Source organism: Melanerpes formicivorus, unplaced genomic scaffold (assembly GCF_026170545.1).
Source record: "Melanerpes formicivorus ecotype bairdi unplaced genomic scaffold, bMelFor1.0.p_v2 SCAF_10, whole genome shotgun sequence".
NCBI lineage: Eukaryota > Metazoa > Chordata > Aves > Piciformes > Picidae > Melanerpes > Melanerpes formicivorus.
The window spans coordinates 292,580-316,169 of NW_027142362.1; the positions used below are offsets into that span (position 1 = coordinate 292,580).

Genomic DNA, 23,590 nt, shown 5'->3' on the forward strand with positions numbered 1-23,590 from the left:
AAGGACACTGAGGTGCTGGAGTGGGCCCAGCCGGTGAAGGGTCTTGTGAGGAGAAGCTGAAGGGAACTGAGGTTTAGTCTAGAGAAAAGGAGACCATCAGATGGCCTCCTCTCTGAAAGGAATGGCTGAATCGCTGGATGGGGAAACACCTTTAAGATCATCAAGTCCAACCATTAAACTAGGACTGTCCATTCCTCCACAAACCCGTATCTCTAAGCCACCAGATCTATGTGGCTTTTGAATACGAGGGGCCCAAAGCTGAGCCCAGTATTCGAGGGGTGGTTTCACCAGCGCTGAGGACAGAGTACAATCACTGCCTTAGTCCTACTGGCCACGCGGTGCTGTTGGCCTTGGCCACCTGAGCACACCCTGGCTCATCTGCAGCCAGCTGTTAAACAGCACCCCCAGGTCCTTTGCTGCCGGGCAGTTTCCAGCCGCTCCGCCCCGAGCCCGGAGCGTGCATGGGGTTGTTGTGACCCAAATGCAGGACTTAGCACTTGGCATTGTTGAACATCCTACAGCTCCTTGTAGCAAGGTGGAGTTGATCTCTCCTCCCAAGTAACAAGTGATAGGGGAAGAGGAAACAGACTCGAGTTGTGCCAGGGGTGGTTTAGTTTGAGCCCTGAAAGGGTTGTCAAGCCCTGGAACAGGCTGGCCAGGGCAGTGGTGGACACGCCATCCCTGGAGGGATTTAAAAGCCATGTAGATGTGGCGCTGAGGGACATGGTTTAGTGGTGATCTGACAGTGCTGGGTCGACAATTGGACTCGATGATTGTAAAGCTCCTTTCCAACCCAAGCGCTTCCGAATCTGCGGCGCCGGCCCCTCGCTGTCTCGGCGCTCGGCAGCTCTGGTCTGTCACGGCTCGGCGCTCGGCGGGCTGGCCTGGAGCGCGGCGGCACGGCCTGGTGGCAGGAGGGAGCCGAGCGGGTGGCGCGGTAGGGTCCGGCCTGGCGGGATGGTGAAGCTGACGGCAGAGCTGATTGAGCAGGCGGCCCAGTACACCAACGCCGTCCGGGACAGAGAGCTCGACCTGCGCGGTGCGCGGGCTCGGCGGGGCGGGGGGTTCACAGCGTGCGGGGAGCCGTGCGGCCTGTACCGGGAAGGGGCCTGCAAGCGGAAGGGCTGAGGCCTTTGGGGAGGCCGTGATGGTGCTCGGGGGGACTTTTGGTGGGACCTGGGGCCTGCAACGGGAGGAGGGTTTGCAACAGGCCGGAAGAAATCGGGAGGAGGTCGCTGGAGGAGTCTGCAGTGGCCGGGAGTTTGGGGAGCTGTTCAGGAGGCTCCAGTGTGAGGGGAGCTTGAAGGAGTGGGATGGGACAGGAATGTGGGGGAAATGTCGGAGGAACCTGCAGTGGTGGGCATAAGGTGCACGAGGAAGGCCAAAAACACAGCTTTGAGCTGAGAGGACACATGCAGGAAAGGGTTTAGGGTGTTAGTTGAGAGAGGGGAAATGACACTTTGAAAAAGCTGTGGGAGTATTTGGCTTTGGGGGGCAGAGTTTGGTCTGAGAGGATGTGGAGAAGAGTCGTCCCAGAGGTGTTTTGACTGAGATTTATCCCTAGTCTCAGTCCATCCAGATACACCCCCTGTGCCCTCTGTCGTTTGTTCTGTGGTCCTGTGAGCACCATCTCATTCCTGTCTCATATTCTCTCCCCAGGCTATAAAATCCCTGTTATTGAGAACTTGGGTGCCACTCTGGACCAGTTTGATGCTATTGATTTCTCAGACAATGAGATTCGTAAGCTGGATGGATTCCCTCTGTTGAGAAGGCTAAAAACTCTCCTGATGAATAATAATAGGATTTGGTAAGGACTTTTGCCCTGGGGCAAAGAAAAATGCTCTTGGGAGAGAAGTGTGGGTGCTTCTTTCAGTGCTTACTAGGTGGAGAAGTGTTTGTTTTATGCCTCTGTATAAGTCTTACTTAAGTTTCCTGCCACATTCAGTGCAAAAGCCTATCTTCATTTTTCAGACAGGACAGTGAGATGCAGTTTGGGGTTTGGCCATAACTTTGGATTCCAGTAATCATCCCTATAAAGACAAGGAAACAGGGGTATGCCTGCAAGTAACTGGATGTAAATCTCATACCACATCTAAAGCTGGTAACAGCAGTGGCTGGTATTTATTGCCAGCTTGAAAAAGTGTTTCGGGGGATGCTAGCCCAAACCTGCCAGGCTCATACTGGGAGATTCTCCCTGTTACAGTGTTTCTTTGGCTTTACACCATTGCTAATTTCTGGCCTAAGTTAAACCTTTGGGGTTTGTTCTGTTTTTCAGCCGGATTGGTGAAAACCTTGAACAGGCTCTGCCCAGCCTGACAGAACTCATCCTTACCAACAACAACATTGCAGAATTGGTAAGCTGTCAATGCAGGATGCATCTAAGCAAGCTTCAGTGCTGTGTGGAATATCTTTCTAATTACATTTTCCCCTGAGAGTAGTGTCACACACTCTGGGTAATAGTTGGTTCTTTGCAGTGGTGTGGGGTGGTTTTGGTGCTCATGTCTTAATGCATGTCACGTGCAGTGGAGCAGCAGTCACAAAGGGTTAGTGGGTTTCCTGTTAAACAGACTGAAGTAATTCTAATATTCCCAGTTGTTGATGTTAAGTGATCTTTAAAATAGCCATGAGTTCAGTACTTGGGTTTGAAATGTTTGATCTTCCACAAAATGGACTCACAGTTTCCTACTGTGTTCCTATTACATAGGGTGAGCTGGATCCATTGTCAACTATTAAGTCATTGACTTACCTGAGGTACGTGACCCTGACAAGAAAAGCTGCTCTTTGAGCTGTGCTACCGGTCTGGCTATTTGGTTTGGGATGCTCTGCTTTTTGTGAACTGTGTTTGTTTTTAAGCCTAAACACTGAAATGTGAAATGGTGTTTCCATTGTGCTTCAGAAATAGCTGGTATTTAATGGGTGAGGCTTTATATTACTGGCAGACCAGAGAGATCTGACATTCCTATAAACCAATATATCACTACTAGCATCACCTTCACCTGTAAAAACCTAAGCCCTAAAGGTTTAATTAAACTGTTACAAAACACTTGAAAACGTGTAGACAATGAATTTTCAGTAATGTGTGGGACAAAAAAAGGAAAGAAGTTGTCCCATGATGTTTCAGTTGGTCAGTGTCCGGGTAGGAAACGTGATAGTTTAGTTATTTGTCAGGTGTTGGTTGGTTGGTGGGGTTTTTTGTTTGGTTGTTTTTTATACATTCTGAAGTTGTTCTTTTTAAATAAAATGTGCTTAATTAACAAAATAAAGGGCAGGTTTTTACTGTAGCTTCCACAATATCACAAAACAGTCATGAGACTGACTTGTCTGTCACAGCAGAAGGCACATGAAAGCTTTCTAAGTATACCAGTGTACTTCAATATAAGTGTATCTATGTATTTCAATATAGTTTGTATTAGGAGCCTCTTTCTAAACTTTTATTTACTTTATAGCATTTTAAGGAATCCTGTAACAAACAAGAAACATTACAGATTGTATGTAATCCACAAAGTTCCTCAGGTCAGAGTGCTGGATTTTCAGAAGGTGAAACTTAAAGTAAGTCTCTCTCTTCTGGTTAGATGAATTTCTTTCCTTTTTTTTTTCCCCTGACATCCTTGAAAACTGAGCATTAACTGAGTGTTTTGCCTTAGTTGTAAATTTTATTGAAGCTATGTATTACAAGTCTCTCTAAAACACTCTCTTTGTTTTCTTTCATGGTTTCATTCTTTTATGGATATGGTCTGCTTAATTATATTTAATTAAGTTTTACTACTTTGGTTTGGTCTGTTTCTTTTCTGGCCCTCTGGCATTGGTGGAAAGACCTAGAGAAAGGAATGAACAATGGTGGCAGAGCCCTCTGGTTTCACCGGAGTGTGGGAAAGGGTTCATACTCTTAAGAGCAACAGTTTGATATGTCCTGAGTTTGAGTGTTTGGACAATGCTTATATGCTTGTTGATAAACCTGTTCTCCACAAACCAATGTTGACTGATGCAGATGAGCCCAAGTGTCTTTCTTTGCAAAGACATTTGCAAAATGCAATGTTCTTCACTTAACTTTGTGTGTGTGGTATCGCTGTAGGAGCGACAGGAGGCAGAGAAAATGTTCAAGGGCAAACGGGGTGCACAGCTTGCAAAGGATATTGCCAGGAGAACAAAAACGTAAGATAAAGATTAAACCAAATTTACGCTGGCACCCTCCTTCAGAAACACCATTCTCTGTGGGATTAGGCAGTCAGATGAAACATCGGGGGCTGGCAAGATGCCTTGAAAGCTCTGGTACCCAGAAGGGCCCTGTGTCCAAGCAGCCCAGTTTTTGGATGGTGGTGAACACATCTCAGAAAATATTTGTTTGGGGTGGATTGATTTAAGTCAGCAAGCAGGAAACTTCGATTTGATTGTTTCTTTTTGTTATTTAACTGCAGAGAGGCGACTGCTGTTTATTTTGGGTTGTTTTTTCTCGTTGTTGTTTTGCCTTTTTTTGGGGGGGGAGGGGGTGTTTTTTTCCCCTAGATGATTTGTAACTAAAATATTTTGTTTTGCCAGGGAATATGAACTGTAAAATCTGCTGTAGTTAGGAGAAGTGCAAATGAAAATCTTCAGCTGTGCTATTACAAATATGTCTTTTGTTTAGTTTAATTTTTAAAATTATAGACTGTTTTGGTTTGGAAGGGACCTTTAAATGCCATCTAGGCCATCCCACTTTTCCATGAGCTGGAACATAGGCAACTAGAGCAGGTTGCTCAGAGGCCCGTCCAACCTGACCCGTGAGTGGTCCCAGGGATGGGGCATCTGCCACCTCTCTGGGCAGCCTGTTCCAATGGTACTTGGAATGTCATAGGTTAATGGTACCTCATATGTTTTGCTTCATCTTCAGTCAACCTGTTTGGAAATCAGAATTTGGACCATGTATAGCAACAGCATTTTCAAATTCATGGTTTAATAAAACCCCACCTTGAACATATTTCAGCATTTAAAAGTATAATAGATGGATCCTGGGTCCAATTCATGAGTGGAAAGGGGCTCAGGTCTGTGACAGAACAAGTGGGTGATTGAAGTAAATAACTCAATAAACAGCCCTGAAGAAGACATTTCCATAGCTGCAGTGCTGATATTGGGTCAGCCCAGGAAATTCTTCCCAGATGATTAATGAATAGCAGCCATTTCTAGAGACTACAGATTTTTCTTTTCTTCAAGCAGCAGCTTTAAGAAAGCTGCTTTCTTTTGAATGTTAAAATTGCATCCAGTCTGGAGTAGGCCTTTATAGAGCCTATTGTAATATTATATTAGACATTCGAGAACGGAAAACTCGGTTTCAGTTGCTCTGTGTTTATCCACCCTGCTTTTGTAATGGCAACTCATATCTGAGTGTTCAACAGCATCCAAATTGACCAGCTTTGGTCAACAGCTTAATTTCTCAAGCTAAGGTCTGCCCCTCTTTATGAGGAGATGAAAAGGCTGGGGGGGTGATGGGGCAGCTCAGACAAGATGCTGGTGTTTCTGAAGGAGGCAGTTCTTCACTGTATCAGTTTGTTAACAAAGATAAGATACTACACTTGATTGAATGAAATGCTTCCAAACCTAGTTTGGAAGTAGAGAAGCACATGCTGTTCAGAGGGTGTAATGGACCTTTATTTTCCTTTGAAGCTTCACTCCAGGTGCTGGGCTGCCAGCTGACAAAAAGAAAACTGGGCCCTCCCCAGGGGATGTTGAGGCAATTAAGGTATGTCAGACAGCACACATGGACACAAGTAGAGGAGAAAAGCAGTCGAGGACCTGAACTAAAACATTTCTTTCCTTCTGGCAACCCCTGATTCTGTTCAGATGAGTAGAACAGTGTGCCCTAACTTTGGTTTAGGTGCTGTTTCTCTTTTTAGAACATACTTGGGGTTTGAGAACTTAAGTGAAAAGTTTCTCAGATCTTCGAGTTCTTTCTTGAGCAGCTTGTTTAATAAGGGGGGAAGCAGGATTGTGCGTTGTGATTTGTGGAGTTTTGTAGAATTTTCTATAGATCTTAGTGTCACTTAACTGGAGAAAAAACTCTTGTTCTGATGTTTATTCTAAACAGACTGCTGTACTGTATGGGAAACAGCATCCCCCACAGCAAACTCCTGGCCAAGCTGTCAGCCCCTGGCTTGGACAGCAGCACTCTGAGCTGGGTTAGGAACTGGCTGGAGGCTGAGCCCAGAGAGTGGTGGTGAATGGTGCCACAGCCAGCTGGCAGCCAGTCACTAGTGGTGTGCCCCAAGGATCAGTGCCGGGCCCCATCCTCTTTAACATCTTTATTGATGATCTGGATGAGGGCATTGAGTCCTTCATCAGTAAATTTGCTGATGATACCAAGCTGGGGGCAGGAGTTGATCTGCTGGAGGGTAGAGAGGCTCTGCAGAGAGACAACAGGCTGCACAGATGGGCAGAGTCCAAGGGCAGGAGATTGAACACATCCAAGTGCCGGGTTCTGCACATTGGCCACAACAACCCCATGCAGTGCTACAGGCTGGGGTCAGAGTGGCTGAAGAGCGGCCAGGCAGAGAGGGACCTGGGGGTACTGGTTGATGGCAGGCTGAACATGAGCCTGCAGTGTGCCCAGGCAGCCAGGAGGGCCAATGGCATCCTGGCCTGCATCAGGAACAGTGTGGCCAGCAGGAGCAGGGAGGTCATTCTGCCCCTGTACACTGCACTGGTTAGGCCACACCTCGAGTCCTGTGTCCAGTTCTGGGCCCCTCAGTTTAGGAAGGATGTTGACTTGCTGGAGTGTGTCCAGAGAAGGGCAACAAAGCTGGGGAGGGGTTTGGAACACAGCCCTATGAGGAGAGGCTGAGGGAGCTGGGGTTGCTTAGCCTGGAGAAGAGGAGACTCAGGGGTGACCTTATTGCTCTCTACAACTACCTGAAGGGAGGTTGTAGACAGGCAGATGATGGTCTCTTCTCCCAGGCAGCCAGCACCAGAACAAGAGGACACAGTCTCAGGCTGCGCCAGGGGAGGTTCAGGTTGGATGTTAGGAAGAAGTTCTACACAGAGAGAGTGATTGCCCATTGGAACGGGCTGCCTGGGGAGGTGGTGGAGTCGCCGTCATTGGAGGTGCTCAGGAGGAGACTTGACGGGGTGCTTGGTGCCATGGGTTAGCTGTTTGGGTGGGTTGGATTGGTTGATGGGTTGGACACAATGATCTTGAAGGTCTCTTCCAACCTGGTTTGGTTTATTCTAAATGGTTTATTCTAAATTCTAAACTTCATTGTGTTCTTTTGTCTTTTTTAGAGTGCTATAGCAAATGCCACAACTTTGGCTGAAGTAGAGCGACTGAAAGGCTTGCTACAGGCTGGTCAGATTCCTGGCAGAGAAAGAAAATCAGGTTGGTTTTTTATTTCTATGATCTTTGTTTCCCAAACAGAATCTCCTAATTGCTTCTAAATGCTTTAAGTACTCGAAGGAAGAAAGGAACAAAGAGGTTGTTGAGAAAACTGTTTCAAGTGAGCGTAACTCAGAGCGACTGTGGACCACATCCATAAGGCTGTGTGGGTCATTGGAGGCCTGGCCTCTGGAGTGCAGCTCAAGACAGCTTGGTGGATTTTTCAAGAGCAAGGTGCCTTAAATGCTGTTGGCCATCTCCAAACAGTCCATGCCAGTTATTTAGAAACAGGAGGTTAATGACAAAGTGTATCTGGACTCTGAGCATTGGTGCATGTCTGAGAGGTCTCCGTATGGATGAATCTTGGCTGCAGACTGGCAGTGATTGCCAGGTTTTGGTACCATGTGGGTGTTTCTTTTGGAGGGCTTTTTTGACAAGAGTTCCATGTTATGGCAGCTCCTCCTCCAAGGATCGTGAATTAACTTTGGCCCTGTGGGTAAAAAAAACTACGTTTGCTGTAATTGCCCTAAAACTCTGACGTGCTCTGTTCAGGCCCCTCGGAGGACGCTGAAGAGGAGATGGAAGAAGACACGGTTCCCAACGGCTCCTAGGCCCCGGGCCCAGCGCTTCTCCCCCAGAGTCCGGTCCTGCCCGGGGGCTCCAGCCAGCCCCACCGCGGGCAGCCGCCATCCGGCCCCTGTCCCTGCACATTTCGGCGTTCAATAAATGGAAGTTTTCTTTTTCCAGCCGTGGTGCCGCGTACCTTTCCGGGGCCGGGAGCGGGGCAGGAGGAGCGGCAGCGCGGAAGGAACGGGACGTGGGGGCAGGAGGGGAAGTTGCCGCTGATAGGTTGCCTGCGCCCCTCCTCTCTCATTGGCTGGTAGAGCCATGGTGTTCCCCGCCTCCCTGCCACATCGCCAGTGGCGTGCGGAGGAGAACCTCGCTTCCTGATTGGTTCTCTGACCCCGAGGTGGAGGAGGGCGGTGATTGGTGCCGGCGTGAGGCGGCGGCGGGCGATGGAGCTGGGGGGCGAAGGGGCCGCGGCGGGCCCCGGGCCGGCGTCGCTGGGCCGCGGGGGCCTCGAGGTGCTGCACCACACGGGTGAGGGGCCGCCGAGCCGCAGTGGGGTCTTGGGGCTGAGGGGGGCGTGCGGAGACTGCGGGACGGAGGAGAGTAGCCGAGCCAGGTCCTGCCCGGGCGTGGCCTTCCCCCTTCTCGCCTCTGGGCTGGATGGGCTCCTTCTCCCGCGCTCAGTGCTCACCTGCGGCTTGTCTCCGTCGCAGTGGGCTCCCTGCTGTCCAACTATGGCTGGTACATCCTCCTGGCCGGTGTCGCCATCTATCTTCTCATCCAGAAGATCTCCCAGAGCCTGGCGAGCAGGCCGAGCAGCCAGCCGGGAGCCGCTGACGCAGCTGTGGGTGAGCGAACCTTTCCTTGTGTCTAGAACTATTCAGGGTGGTGTTCATGTATCTTCTTGGTTCTTGCTAGTGCCTGACGGCTGGCATGTCTGACAGCTGCTCAGATCCACACACCCTGGGTCTTATATTTAGTAACAACCCAAAAGAGATTCAGTTCTGAGGGATTTTAATCGTGAGTGATTGCATCAGAGTGGCTTGGGTTGGAAGGGACCTTAGAGATCATCCAGTTCCAACTCCCCCTGCTGTGGACAGAGACACCTTCTCCTAGACCAGCTTGCTCGAAGCCCCATCCAACCTGGCCTTGAACAGTTCCAGGGAAGGGGCATCCACAGCCTCTTTGGGCAACCTGTTCTGGTGCCTCACCACCCTCGCATTCTAAGATTGCCCTCTTTCACTTTGAAACAGTTACCTTTCACCTTGTCGATGCATCCAGGATAACTGTTAGAGCCATGAAAACATATAGATTGTATTACTGGAGAGATCACCAGGGAAAAGTTGGACCCCAAGAAGTGTTTTTGAGGGGTCGAGGATTGTGTCCCAAGGTAATGTGATTGGGAGTGAAGAATCTGGGGCACTGCTGAGCAAGGGAATGGCTGGTCTGTGACAGTGCAGGAGCTGAGAGAGTGGTGGTTAAATGGAGTTGTGGTCAACCCACAAATGACTTCTAGACTTACCAAACAAACCCCAAGTGTCAACATCTAAATACTGGAGGGGGAAATATTTTGCTTATTATTAATTTTTTTATTAACATTTATCATCCCATTTTTCAGTTATTCCTTCACGGTTCCTGCTTTGTCAGGATTGTGTACATTTGGGGTGTAACTACCTCTCCTCTGTGTTATCTTCCCAAGCATGGTACAGGCTGTAAATCTTACACAGTCACAATCCTGCCTCCTTTGGAGATCTGCTGCTGTGAAGTACAGCCTGTGCTCAGGTCTCTGCCAAAACAATAAGTGCTTGGCACCAATTCCTTTGGTGTGTTGGCATGGCAATACATGGGGCCCCAGAAAATATTACTCATGTGGTCTTGTCCTACTGGTGTTCTTTTGTAATGCTAATTAAATCTTGATTCAATTGCCAGAATTGCCTGTGAAATGAAATTACTGTAAGCACTGCATTTTCTTGCACTTACTTGTCACTGGATGGTGGCAAACGTGTAAGGAGACAAAAAAATGGGGAGATGCATCAGCTCCTGGGAGAAAAAAAAAGAAGGGGCAATATTTGCCTTTGTGTGGATAGTTTTTCTTTTGACTTCTTCTAAAAGTCCGTGGTGAAGAAATGTGGTGACTCAGTGTAGGTTTTCTGATGCTGCCACTTTCCCCTGAGCTCTGTGTGCTATTTGCAAGCAGTGGAGTGTGTTACATCTGCTCGCATGAGATGAGCAGGAGCAGTTGCCAGGAGCAGTAGGAGTGAATGTGGGTTCATTGCCTCATGCTTCTGCATAAGAGAAGTTCCCTGGGTCAAAATGGAGTTCCTGTGAAGCACAGGTGATGTTTCTGAGGTTATTTGTATCAAACAAATCCTTCAGAAATAGAAGCAAGTATCCTACAAGTGTGAATTTTAATCTTTGATGGGTTTGTTATGTTAGTGGCCTTACTCAGATCCCATTAAAGTAATTGCTCAAGAAACAGTAAAATGCTATGGAAATTAAACCAGTATATAAATGGCTGTAAAGGTTTACCTAGAAACTGAACTTCAGCTGTGATTTTTCAGTTCAAGAGACACAAGGAACTACTGGAGAGAGTCCAGCAGAGGCTGCAAAGATGCTGGGGGCAACTGGAGTGTCTCTGTGAGGAGGAAAGGCTGAGAGACCTGGGGCTGTTGAGCTTGGAGAAGAGCAGCCCCAGAGGGGATCTGATCAATGCTTACTAATAACTAAGGGGCAGAGGGTAAGAGGATGGGCCCAGACTCACGTCAGTGGTGCCCAGTGGCAGAACAAGAGGCAACAGGCACAAACTGGAACACAAGAAGTTCCATCTGAGCAGGAGGTAAAACCTTCTTTGCTGTGTGGGTGCTGGATCCCCAGCACAGGCTGCCCAGAGAGGCTGTGGAGTCTCCTCTGGAGAGATTCCAAACCTACCTGGACATTGTGATCCTGGGCAAGCTGCCCTGGCTGACCTTGCTTTGGCTGTAGATGATCCTCAGAGGTCCCAAGCCCCGCCGTGCTGAGATCCTGTGTTTTTCTGCAGAACAGCCTCAGGGAGATACCTCAGCCTTTCCTTGGTACAGTTATTTGCAGACACCATCTAGAATTCTTTTGAATATCTTTGCAAACTCTTTCCCAATTTCCCAGAACCTGATGTGGTGGTAAGAAGACAGGAAGCTTTGGCAGCAGCTCGCCTCAGGATGCAGGAGGAGCTGAATGCACAAGCAGAAAGATACAAAGAAAAACAAAGACAGGTAACCAGAGAGCATTTCTTTCTTGAACTCATAAATTTGTCATCTAGCCCTTCCCAGAAGGGTTCATTCCATGCTAGATACCAGAAGAACAGGAGACTTAGTCTTTCTGCAGGAATTCTGCTTTACCTGGACCACTTTTGACCAAAGCAGCAGTGACAGGGAGTAGGTATCACAATGGACTCCCAGCCATGTGAGCACATACTTGCATGCTCTGCTGACCTGATGGCTTGAGGCTGTTTGTTGATGAGAATCATGGGTACGTGTAGTAGTCTGCTCCTTCCTGAAGTAATTAATCTCTGTGGCCCTTGCTTCTCTGCAACAAATTCTGTGTAGGACACTGTGGGCCTGAGCTTTTATTTTTCTTTTGCAGGTAAATCTGTACCACTAAAATTTGATGGGAGTCTGGAGGGCATTTACTGGTGTTTGGATTAACTGTACTTTCCATGCACTTCCTGTTCTTAAAAGGGAAATACAAGTTCTTAATGATGTAGTTTAGCATTGCTGTAATAGAGTGGTTTGATGTCCAGCTGGAGAGAATGGTTTGGGTTGTTAGGGACCTTTAAAGGTCATCTGGTCCAACCCCACCCTGCAGACAGCCCAGATATCTGCAACTAGAGCCGGTTGCTCAGAGCCTCAAACAAACCTGAGCTGGAATGGTTCCAGCCATGGGGCAGCTCCCACCTCTCTGGGCAGCCTGGGCCAGTGTCTCAGCACCACATAATGAGCAATAGCGTCTTGCTGTGTGGGGCAGCATGGAAAAGTGAATGTGATCAGCAGAGCAAGAATATTGCTCGCTAATCCCAGCTCTTCTTCTGGCTTTACTTTTGCTGTCACCTACATTAAGACCAGAGTTTGTGGCTGATGCCTTAAGAAATATGGGCAGTTACAAACAAAAAGTTGTATTGTGGAAGAAAGTAGCCGCTATGGAGAAAGTGGGGGCCTGGTGTGCTCAGACTCAGGGAGCTTTGCTGCCTTGGACTGGATGGAGTAGCTACCTTGTGTCCTTTCTATTTGTCACAGTATCACAGTATCACTTAGGTTGGAAAGGACCTGGAGGATCATCGAGTCCAACCTATCAACACAGACCCCATGCCTAGACCATGGCACCAAGTCCAATCTCCCCTTGAACGCCTCCAGGGTCGATGACTCAACCACCTCCCTGGGCAGCACATCCAATGATGAATGACTCGCTCAGTGAAGAACTTCCTCCTCACCTCGAGTCTAAACCTCCCCTGGCACAGCTTGAGACTGTGTCCTCTTGTTCTGGTGCTGGTTGCCTGGGAGAAGAGGCCAACCCCGTCCTGGCTACAACCACCCTTCAGGTAGTTGTAGAGAGCAATGAGGTCACCCCTGAACCTCCTCTTCTCCAGGCTAAACAATCCCAGCTCCCTCAGCCTCTCCTCATAGGGCTGTGCTCAAGGCCTCTCCCCAGCCTTGTTGCCCTTCTCTGGACACGTTCAAGTGTTTCGATGTCCTTCTTAAACTGAGGGGCCCAGAACTGGACACAGGACTCAAGGTGCGGCCTAACCAGTGCAGAGTACAGGGGCACAATGACCTCCCTGCTCCTCCTGGCCACACTATTCCTGATGCAGGCCAGGATGCCATTGGCCCTCTTGGCCACCTGGGCACACTGCTGGCTCATATTCAGGTGGCTGTCGATCAGCACCCCCAGGTCCCTCTCTGTTTGGGAGCTCTCAGCCACTCCGACCCCAGCCTATAGCTCTGCATGGGATTGCCGTAGCCAAAGTGCAGCACTCGGCACTTGGACTTGTTGAATGCCATCCCATTGGCCTCTGCCCATCTGTCCAGTCGGTCGAGGTCCCTCTGCAGAGCCTTTCTACCCTCTAACTGACCAACATCTGCTCCTAACTTGGTGTCATCTGCAAACTTGCTGATGACTGACTCGACCCCCTCATCCAGATCATCGATGAAGATGTTGAAGAGGACAGGGCCCAGCACTGATCCCTGGGGGACGCCACTAGTGCCTGGCTGCCAGCTGGATGTGGCACCGTTCACTACCACTCTCTGGGCTCAGCCTCCAGCCAGTTCCTAACCCAGCACAGAGTGTAGTGGTCCAAGCCACGGGCTGACAGCTTAGCCAGCAGTTTGCTGTGGGGGACGGTGTCAAAGGCCTTGGTGAAGTCCAGGCAGACCACATCCACAGCCTCCCCACATCCACCAGACGGGTCACCTGATCATAGAAGGAGATCAGGTTGGAGAGGCAGGACCTGCCCTTCCTAAATCCATGTTGGCTGGACCTGAGCCCTTGGCCATCCTTCTGGTGCGCAGTTATTGCCGCCAGGATAATCTGCTCCATCACTTTCCCTGGCACTGAGGTCAGGCTGACTGGCCTGGAGTTTCCAGGTTCCTCCATCCGACCCTTCTTGTGGATGGGGACCACGTTGGCCAGTTTCAGTCACCTGGGACCTCTCTGGTGAGCCAGGGCTGGAGGAAAATGATGGAGAGTGGCCTAGCTAGCACATCTGCCAGCTCTCTCAGCACCCTAGGATGGATCCCATCCGGTCCCATGGACTTGTGAGTGTCCAAGTGGCTCAGCAGGTCCCAAACTAATTGCTCATGGATTTCCGGGGCACCACTCTGCTCCCCAACCCCATCGCCCAGCTCCGGAGGCCACTCGTCCTGAACTCCTCCTGCCTTGCTGTTAAACATTGAGGCAAAGAAGGTGTTCAGGACCTCAGCCTTCTCCTCGTCTTCAGTCACCGTGTTCCCCTCCAGGTCCAAAAGGGAGTTCAGGTTCTTCCTGCCCTTCTTCTTATTGTTAATATATTTATAAAAATGCTTTTTATTGTCTTTGACTGTGGTGTTCAGCTTCAGTTCCAGCTGGGCCTTAGCCTCCCTAATTTTATTCCTATATAATCTAACAGCTTCCTTGAACATACCTGGAGAAGCCTTCCCCTCCTTCCAAAGGTGATACAGCCTCTTCTTTCCCCTTACCTCCTCCAGGAGCTGCTTGCTCATCCAGGCCGGTTGCCTTCCCTGCCAGCTTGCCTTCCGGCACCTGGGAACTGCCAGTTCCTGTGCCTTCAAGAGCTCCTGTTTGAAGTAGGTCCAACCCTACTGAACCCCTTGGTTCATGAGGGCTGGTGCCCAGGGGACTTTGCAGACAAGTTTCTTAAATAGGCTGAAGTTCGCCCTCCTGCAGTCCAAGGTGAAGGTTCTGTTGGTGCTCCTCCCTAGCTCCCTGCATATTGAAACCTTCACTATCTCGTGGTCACTGCACCCTAGGCAGCCTCCCACGATCACGTCTCCCGCCAGCCCTTCCCTATTGGAGAACAGCAGGTCAAGCAGAGCCTGTCCCCTGGTAGGCTCGCTTAACAGCTGTGTCAGGAAGCAGTCCTCCATTCGCTCCAGGAATCTTCTGGACTGCCTCCTCCCTGCTGAATTAAGTTCCCAGCAGATATCTGGCAGGTTGAAGTCGCCAACAAGGACAAGATCTGATGATCTTGAGACAGCCTCCAGTTGCTTGTAGAACAACTCATCAGCCGCCTCATCCTGGTTGGGTGGTCTGTAACAGATTCCAATCAGGATGTCAGACTTGTTAGGCTGTCCTCTGATTTTGACCCACAGGCTCTCAACTCCCTCATCTTCCACCTCAAGTTGTGTGGCAGAGAGTGACTCTCTAATATACAGAGCCACCCCTCCTCCTCTTCTCCCTCGCCTGTCTCTCCTAAAGAGCCTGTAACCCCCCAGTGTAGCACTCCAATCGTGGGTGCTGTCCCACCAAGTTTCTGAGATGGCGACTACATCATAGTCACCCTGATGGATTAGGACCTCCAACTCCTCTTGCTTGTTGCCCAGGCTGCGTGCATTGGTGTGCATGCATCGCAGCTGTGCTCCTGACTTCTCAACTGACCCTACCTTGTGCCCTACTCTTACCTCTGCAGAGGGACCGATTGCCTCACCCACCCCCTTCAGACCTAGTTTAAAGCCCTCCTAATGAGCCCTGCCAACTCCAGTGCCAGGACTCTCTTACCCCTTCTAGATAGATGCACCCCATCAGGACCCAGCAGGTCAGGTGCAGTGAAAGTTGCCCCATGGTCGTAGAACCCAAAGTTCTGCCTCTGGCACCATTCCCTGAGCCAATTGTTGACGGTGTGGGTCCTCCCATTCCTCTCAGTGTACACCCCTGACACTGAGGGAACTGAGCAGAACACCACTTGAGCTCCTGTCCCATCTATCAATTGTCCAAGGGCCCTGAACTCCTTCTTAATCGCCTTGCTGCCCCTCCTGTCAATCTCATCACTTCCAGCCTGTATTACCAGCAGAGGGTAATAGTCAGAGGGCTGGATTAATTTAGGGATTCTTGTTGCAATGTCCCTAACCCCTGCCCCTGGTAGGGAGCAGACCTCCCTGTGGGATGGGTCGGGATGACATATGGGTCCCTCAGTACCCCCCAGGAGAGAGTCCCCAACAAGAAGGTCAAGAAGGTGGCAGTTGGTCTTAGCTATTAATTTATTTGGTTTGTGTGGATAAATTGCTTCAGAGGAGAGTTGGGAGGGCTGTTGATAATGTGTGTTGAGATGTAAATATGTAGCTGGCTGTCCTGTTAATTTGCTTTCTTCTGTAGACCCCTCCAACTGTGCCTTACATTATTGTCATATGCAGTATCCTTTGCTCAGTACTTTTTATAAATTCAGGATGCAAGCTTGCCACTCCCTTCTGCTTTACTTTCAAACCATTTGAAAGGATCAGGTGGTGAAGCGAAGCTGCAGGCACAGGCAGTATATATTGAGGAAGGGTGATGGGTTTGTGGTTGGGAACACATGGGTACTTGAAGCAGTCAGTGTTTCTGTGGGCTTGGAGATAAAGATGGATCCCTTGTTTTTTTGATGAGCCTCTTGTAGCTGTTTCTGTAGCACTGAGGGTTCTGTTAGTTCTGAAATCTTAGCCTTGCATGTCCTGGATTTGTTCCGTAGCTTGAAGAGGAGAAGCGAAAGCAGAAGATAGCCATGTGGGAAAGTATGCAAGAAGGCAAAAGCTATAAAGGCAACCTGAAACTGAATCAGGTAACAACTATGTTTATCAGTTTACAGATGTTTATGTGATTAGATTAGCTGAAATCCACGTTGATTACATTTTGAATAACTTCTGCTTTTGTGAACAGCAAGAAGTAGAATCTGGTGCCTCCGCCTCATCAGTGGTCCCAAAATCTAAACCAACCAAAAAGTCCTTGAGAGGAGGGGGTAAGTATGAGATCCTTAAGAAACTCTGAGCTTGAAACAGGGCATTTATCCATCTGGAAGAAACAAAATGTGCCTTAAAAATGAGCTCTTTGCCTCTGACTAGTGCGGCTTGCTTTGCACTTCCTGCAGAACCTAGCAGGAACTCTGTGGTGGTGTTCCCTGGGAAAAAAACAGTGTTCTTGGGTGTGTATTTCCCATAGTTTACTGAGGTTTTTGTCAATCAAATTATAGATTCTTACAGTATTTCTGGGATCCCTCCCCCATTATTGTAAAAGCCCTAACTAGTCTGTCTTTCAGTCACCTGTAGCAGTAATTAGATGAGGACAATTTATTATGTAGGTTCAGGCAGATGAAAGGCTTTATTATGTCAAATATGACCTTATTTGTTAGATCTCACAGTAATGACCTATTGAATATGTAAATCCTGCAGATGTATAAACTGGTAACGGCTCTTGCAAGCCTCAGGAAGGTCTTAGCATTAGATTCACTGTCAAACACCAAAATCATCTTGATGGATGAATTCTTTCTATAGCCTTAAATACCCCACGTCGGGATTAGTGTCTCCCAGCTGGCCGAACAGCCTGTGGCATGCCTGGGTATCATGTTTGTATTTACAACTTTCCATGGTGGAGCTGATCATTTAGACAGCCTCAGACTAAAAAGGAAGCCCACTTAGGGTGCAGTGCTGAGTAAGTCCTATGAGGACAGACTGAAGGAGTTGGGGCTGTTCAGTCTGCAGAAGAGAAGGCTCCGAGGTGACCTCATTGTGGCCTTCCAGTATCTGAAGGGGGCCTACAGGAAGGCTGGGGAAGGACTGCTCAGGATCTCAGGTAGTGATAGGACTAGGGGGAATGGAATGAAGCTGGAGGTGGGGAGATTCAGGCTGGATGTGAGGAGGAGGTTCTTCACCATGAGAGTGGTGAAACCCTGGAATGGGTTGTCCAGGGAGGTGGTTGAGGCCCCATCCCTGGGGGTGTTTAAGCCCAGGCTGGATGAGGCTCTGGCCAGCCTGATCTAGTGTGGGGTGTCCCTGCCCATGGCAGGGGGGTTGGAACTAGATGATCCTTGTGGTCCCTTCCAACCCTGACTGATACTATGATACTATGATTAAATGTATGAAACCTGAAGGTTCTTTATTGAAACATACTAAACCTCAATAATAGTTCAGTGGTAGAATTTCTGCTTTGAATATTTCTACTGACACCTGTTGACAACCTCTGAAGGAACAGGTTGATTCATTCTGTGTTGTTTAATATGAGTGTAGTCTAATGCCTGATACTGTCAGATGTCTTCTATAGCTCCTGTGGGGGTTTTTCACCATCCTCGGGTATGAGAAATGGGTGAGTAATAGGTGTGCTAGGGACCAGAATTAGGGCAGCTGGCTTGAGACACCGTTCCAGCTCCTGGCTCTCCTAGTTCCATCTCACGCAAAGTCTTTGCTTAAGTAACAGATTACAGAATTAGAGGCCTGTGATCTTCTCTTGAGTACCATCAGCATAAGTGCAAGAACTATCTGCACTGTTCAGCAGCTGAGTTAAGCTAGAAACCAGAAAAGCAGACTTGAAAGATGGAAGTGATGCTGGAAGTTTCAGTGGGGCAGGTTGCTTTGAAACCTGCTTGGTTAGCAGCTTGTGTGGGTTTGGGGTTTATTTTTCTTTGCCTCATCCAGAACAAACTGAGGATGCTTGCCAGGCTGTGTCTGTCCAAGTGTGCAGTTACCTCTAGCTGTGGCACTGGGACACTGAACTGTCTGTTCAGCTAGCTGTTGCCTGACTGCATGTATTTGTCTTTTCAAATGCTTTGGAAAGTACCTTGCAGTAGTAATGAGGGGATTTACCTTTTGACCTTCAGAGTATCCCTTGCAGGACTGGGGTAAAAGATTATTTTAAATCCCTGACTATCAGGTCTCCTGGAGAGCAGATATGCTCTTACAAAGCTGACTGTGGGAGTTACTGTTACTGCTCTGTTTGCTCTGCAGAGCAGCATAAAGGCTTTAGTGCAGACTTAGAGAAATTAAATGGTAATTAATGTTGATTTCATTTAATCCAAATTGATCAAATCAAAACACAAGTGTTGTGCAATGGCTTTTACTGCTTCTGTTATGAAAATAAACCATCTAGAGCCTGGATATTTTCTCTGCTTTCATTTTTTCTTAAATTGCTGCCTATGAAGTAAGAACAAACAAGGTGCAAACCATCATGAGGTTTATTTTTGGTGCTGCAAAGGCATATCCAGGGTGAATGCTCACATGGTGGATTTCTCCTCTGTGCTTCCAGGTTACAACCCCCTGTCTGGAGAAGGAGGAGGCACTTGTTCCTGGAGACCAGGCCGGCGAGGCCCCTCAGCAGGAGGATGAGGGTAACCACCCTCGTGTCTCACAGCACTAGCAGGCTTAATCCTACCCACTGTCTGCCTACAGCTTGCATGTCACACTGACTCCTTTGGCACTGGGCTTAGTGCAGGTATCAGCCTGAAACCAGATTTACGGCATCTCCAAATAGTAACTCGGAAGCTGGTCCTACACGACAAAAATACCTGATCCTCTTAGAGAGGATGAAGAAAGAAACAATTTCAGCCTAATCAGTTAATTTTCCACTCTTGTCTAGAGAAGAAGTGTTAGTCTGCAGCTGAGGTGAATCCCCTGGGATGGTGAGATCTGGGCTGTGTGGCTGGATAGGCAAATGACTGGCCTCAGGCAAATTTAATTACCTGTGCTTGGTAAAATGAGGATATTTACCAACCTCAGACAGGTGTTACCAGATTCACTGCTTGGTTGGAAGGAGAAGGATATTACTGCCTTGAATTTTAGGTGGAGAGACGTTCAGATGAACAAATGCCACATCTTTGCACAGAAAGCCAGTTACTACAGAAAAGTCTCTGTGACAAGCTACCTTGAATGATGTTTTCCTTATAAATGGTACCAAACCAGTGAGGATTACTGATGCTAGACAGCAGAAGGGGGGGTTCTTGCTATTCCTTTTTTTTTTCTCTTTTTTTCTTTCAAATTCAACTGCTTTGTAAAAACAAAAGCCTATTAATATTAAATATAACTGCAAACAAATGATAGTATTTATAATCTTGTGGTTTCCTACAGCATCTTTCTGATCCAGAAGGCATGTGTTCTAGTGTAATAAATGTGGATAAAGTAAGATGAGGCATCAAATGAAATTATTTTCATTTGACCACCTCCATAAACAAAAGGCGGGGGGGGGGGTTAGCTTTTTGGCTTTTAACAGTTAATTTGAGTGTCCTGTGTTCTACATCATGAATTTAGGAGAATAGCCTTCAGGTTAAGACCAAGTTTCATTTGTAAACTAGCTGTTCTCTTTCCAAACCCCAGTTAAGTGATCCTGAGCTTGAACAGACTGCCTTACTGGTTGCTAGGCACTCAAGCTGTATTTGAATCAAGAAAGAAAAGGCCTTTGGTCTAAAACAGCAGAGCAAGTTTCTTCACAAATTACTGTCAACAAGCACAGTGTGAGGAGGGAATTCATGGCATGGTCAACTCAGACAGTGCAAGATACTCAAAAGGGAGAAGAGAAGCTGGGATCTGTGTTGTGGGCTGCAGCACTGTGCAGAGCACAGTGTCAGAGTTGCACCTCAGGGCCATTGGAATTTGCCTTACTCCCTTCTGAATGCGTCTCAGAGTAGGAACCGATATCTGCATGGCTGTCTCACATAGCCCAGCTTGGTGCCAAGGTGCATTCTAAAAGCTTGTGCAGCACAAAAGCTTGAGGGTGGTTCATGCTACAAAGAGCCTCTGACTGCCAACCATGTGTCCTGGGTTAACTCAGCCTCCTCTCACAAGCCCCTCTTCCCCCCCACAGATGGGAGGGAAAGTAACATGAAAAGACCTCTGGGTTGAGAGAAAGAGCTGAGATTACTGGCAACCACCCAATGCACAATGATCTCAGCCTATCTGCTACCCCCCACCCACCCCCTGACCTGCAGCCCACCCAGCAGAAAAGATCAACACCCCAAAACCCAGAGCCTGGAGCAGGAGGCCTCACAGGCTACAATCTGAACTTCAAGCCCCATGATACTTTGCTCCAGCCAGCACTTTCATTTTGAAGCTGGCATGACAGCAGCGTGGTATTGAGTGTCAGCAGCAGAGCCAACTCAACCCATGACAATGTGTAAAACCTGCAAGTGAGGCACTGTAAGAAGCAAGGAACTGGAGCATGTGTGGTCTTCATCCTGTGGACAGGAAAGAAAGCTAGAGCTGGCATTGTAAATGAGCTTTCCAAACAGCTCGTTGTCTTGATGTGCTCTCTAGAACAAAGTGAAACAGACAAGTAGAATGAAGGCTATCCTAGATGAAGAGTGAAATAATTCTGTCAGCATAGAAGCACTCCTGTGTCTCTTACTGAGCTTATATATAGGCATTAATGTACCTATCAGTGTCTCATTGGTATAGCTTAGGGCTGCCCAGGCTCTCGTGTCTCGGTACTTAGGTATGAAATGTTTGTTCACGGGCAGGTGAGAGTGCCAGTGTTGAACACACTGGATAGATGGATACAGATACTGCTCTGTGTCTGTTGAGCTGTGATTCGACTAGAAATGTCATGTGCTCCCACTGAGTTTTAAAGTTGCCAGCTAATGAAAAGGCAAAGAACCTTTCTCTTCAGACATGAAGAGTGTGCTCAAGTGTGTGATGAAGATGGAGTGAGAAGGTTGATCATGTTCCTTTGGAAACATTTTCATTTCCTGGCTTCTGTGCATCTTGGTATATAAACTTAAATTGCCATTGTTGTAACACAGACCTGTGTATGTAACTTCATGTTTGAACCTTTCATAAGGCAGGAAAAAAAATAAGAGGTGGGGAAGAATAGTTTAAAAATCTGAAGATTCTTCATCAGTAAACAGGACTAGGTTCTTATCTCACTTGTGCCTCTGGGGAACATTTTCACCTTGTATTGGGGAAACAGGCCACAGACTGATGTGTTGTCTTCACAGAAACAGCTGGAGGAGGTTGTCTTAAAGAAGCAGAATTCCTTCTGTGGTTCAAGTGGTAAGGATGGGTTGATTTAATTCAGTAAGAAAGAAAGAAGCAGATTTGAACTGAGCGTATGTTCCTCTGTGTCTCAACACTTGCTTCTGGCTGGGACTGGGGACATGGATATTTGCCCACTTCTAAGATTTTTTAAGACATACCCAGTAAGAATGCAGTGATTTGCATATTCCTGGAAACTTCAGGCTTCTCTCTCCCTTAATTGTTTTTAATTTTAATCCTCAAGTCCCAACATTTTTCTCGACCAGACACTTCTCAGCTATTGAACAGGGTGGCAGGAAGAGCCTCCATTAGTAAAACTTCTCTTTTGGCTCACAACCTGCACAAGCAGAAGGAAGGGTTTTTCCTCTGACTTCAAACAGAAGGCTCTCCCCTGACAAGCATGGAAAAGTGGTTGCTTGTTGCTCTATAGCTTAGTAGTAAAGCATGCAGAAGGCGTTAGGTGAAAGTGACCTATTTAATGAACCTAGGGTTCCTTCTTTGCTCTGAATTCCCAAGCACTTGAATTATGAAAGATCATATTAGAAAACCTTCAGGAGATTATTTTATGCCCCACTTAAAGCAGTTATGCAAGAAGCCTTTGCTCATGTGGATGTTCTAGAAATGTTTTAGAATCCTAGATTTGTTTTTTTGGAAGAGACCTTTAAGATCATTAAGTCTAATCTTTATCTGCAAGAAGCTAGAGACCAAACCTGGAGTTAATGCAGTGCTGTTAAACTGCTGTATAGTTGTATTTAACCACTGAAGAGTAATCAGTTTTGGGTATTGAAAAATCCCAAGCCAGTCAAGTAATCAGGGGCACAAAAAGAAATCTGGAAAAGTTAGTTGCTTGAGAAACTACTGGAGAGAGGCTACAAAGATGCTGGGAGAAACTGGAGCATCTCTGTGAGGAGGAAAGGCTGAGACACCTGGGGCTATTGAGCCTGGAGAAGCCTGAGAGGGCATCTGATCAATGCTCAGCAAGACCTAAAGGGTGGGGGCAAGAAGCAGGGGCCAGATGTTTCAGGGGTGCCCAGTAATGGGACAAGGGCTAACGGGCACAAACTGGACCCCAGGAGGTTCCATCTGAACATAAGGCAAAACTTCTTTCTTGTGTGAGTGCTGGGTGCCCTGGAGCAGGCTGTCCCCCTCCCCCCCAAGGCCATTGTGATCCTGGGCAAGCTGCTGTGGATGCCCTGCTGGAGCAGGGGGATTGGACTCAGGGAGATCCAGAGGTCCCTTCCAAGCCCAACCGTGCTGGGATTCTGTGAAATGCAGCTAAGTGTTTTTCATTGCTTTTCAGACGTTTAACAGAGTGGAGGAACAATGTTTTTTTTTCTTTAAACTGCAGGTGAGGTCTAGTTCAAGCATAGTTCTCTTAACTGTTCATCAGGAAATGAGGAGCACTGAGCAAAAATCCATGCTGTCACTCATAAAATGTATTTGGCCTTATAAAACATTGTGAAACGAGATAAAGTACCTCGAGTACTGTGTCCAGTTCTGGGCCCCTCAGTTTAGGAAGGAGGTTGACTTGCTGGAACGAGTCCAGAGAAGGGCAACAAAGTTAGTGAGGGGCTTGGAACACAGCCCTATGAGGAGAGGCTGAGGGAGCTGGGGCTGCTTAGCCTGGAGAGGAGGAGACTCAGGGGTGACCTTATTGCTCTCTACAACTACCTGAGGGGGGGTTGTAAACAGGCAGAGGTTGGTCTCTTCTCCCAGGCAGCCAGCACCAGAACAAGAGGACACAGTCTCAGGCTGCGCCAGGGGAAGTTCAGGCTGGAGGTCAGGAGGAAGTTTACACAGAGAGAGTGATTGCCCATTGGAATGGGCTGCCCGGGGAGGTGGTGGAGTCGCCGTCACTGGAGGTGTTCAGGAGGAGACTTGACAGGGTGCTTGGTGCCATGGGTTAGTTGATTAGGCGGTGTTGGGTGATAGGTTGGACGCGATGATCTTGAAGGTTTCTTCCAACCTGGTTTATTCTATTCTATTCTAAGGCTTTTAAGAGTGATGTGGCATGCTTAGTTGTTGTAAAAATTATGTTCCTTACTCCAGAATTTCTTAATAACAAACAACAGAGGATAGACCTGGGGAAGTGAGGGCACATGGGGAATCTGTCAGCACAGCTGTTCCCAGGTCTTCCAGAATTAGCTGGGTGTAATCGAAGACTGGTGTGAATCAAAATGTGAATTGTGTCCAGTTCTGTAAGGAACTGCTTACTAGCAGGGGCTGAATGCAGGGC

General features: G+C 48.0%; 2 protein-coding genes across 2 annotated transcripts; both read left to right on the forward strand.

The window, feature by feature from the left end:
• Window positions 1-882: 882 nt before the first annotated feature.
• SNRPA1 (small nuclear ribonucleoprotein polypeptide A') lies at window positions 883-8,085 on the forward strand. Its single transcript, XM_068143301.1, has 9 exons — window positions 883-1,039; window positions 1,660-1,807; window positions 2,276-2,354; window positions 2,705-2,751; window positions 3,447-3,549; window positions 4,073-4,152; window positions 5,638-5,713; window positions 7,249-7,342; window positions 7,892-8,085. Exons 1-9 carry the CDS (start codon window positions 958-960, stop codon window positions 7,948-7,950), a joined length of 768 nt encoding a protein of 255 aa, XP_067999402.1. The 5' UTR covers window positions 883-957; the 3' UTR covers window positions 7,951-8,085.
• Window positions 8,086-8,300: 215 nt separating this feature from the next.
• SELENOS (selenoprotein S) lies at window positions 8,301-19,437 on the forward strand. The gene is made up of 6 exons (XM_068143302.1): window positions 8,301-8,440; window positions 8,623-8,757; window positions 11,051-11,157; window positions 16,095-16,184; window positions 16,283-16,361; window positions 18,638-19,437. Exons 1-6 carry the CDS (start codon window positions 8,356-8,358, stop codon window positions 18,715-18,717), a joined length of 576 nt encoding a protein of 191 aa, XP_067999403.1. The 5' UTR covers window positions 8,301-8,355; the 3' UTR covers window positions 18,718-19,437.
• The last annotated feature ends 4,153 nt before the right edge of the window (window positions 19,438-23,590 follow it).

Excerpts from the sequence above, each read along its gene's own strand:
- SNRPA1 (XM_068143301.1), top strand. The coding sequence starts at position 958 with ATGGTGAAGCTGACGGCAGAGCTGATTGAGCAGGCGGCCCAGTACACC. Across the intron at positions 1,040-1,659 it reads CAGAGAGCTCGACCTGCGCG|GCTATAAAATCCCTGTTATT; the intron begins GTGCGCGGGCTC and ends TTCTCTCCCCAG. Across the intron at positions 7,343-7,891 it reads TGGCAGAGAAAGAAAATCAG|GCCCCTCGGAGGACGCTGAA; the intron begins GTTGGTTTTTTA and ends TGCTCTGTTCAG.
- SELENOS (XM_068143302.1), top strand. The coding sequence starts at position 8,356 with ATGGAGCTGGGGGGCGAAGGGGCCGCGGCGGGCCCCGGGCCGGCGTCG. Across the intron at positions 8,441-8,622 it reads CGAGGTGCTGCACCACACGG|TGGGCTCCCTGCTGTCCAAC; the intron begins GTGAGGGGCCGC and ends TCTCCGTCGCAG. Across the intron at positions 8,758-11,050 it reads AGCCGCTGACGCAGCTGTGG|AACCTGATGTGGTGGTAAGA; the intron begins GTGAGCGAACCT and ends CCAATTTCCCAG.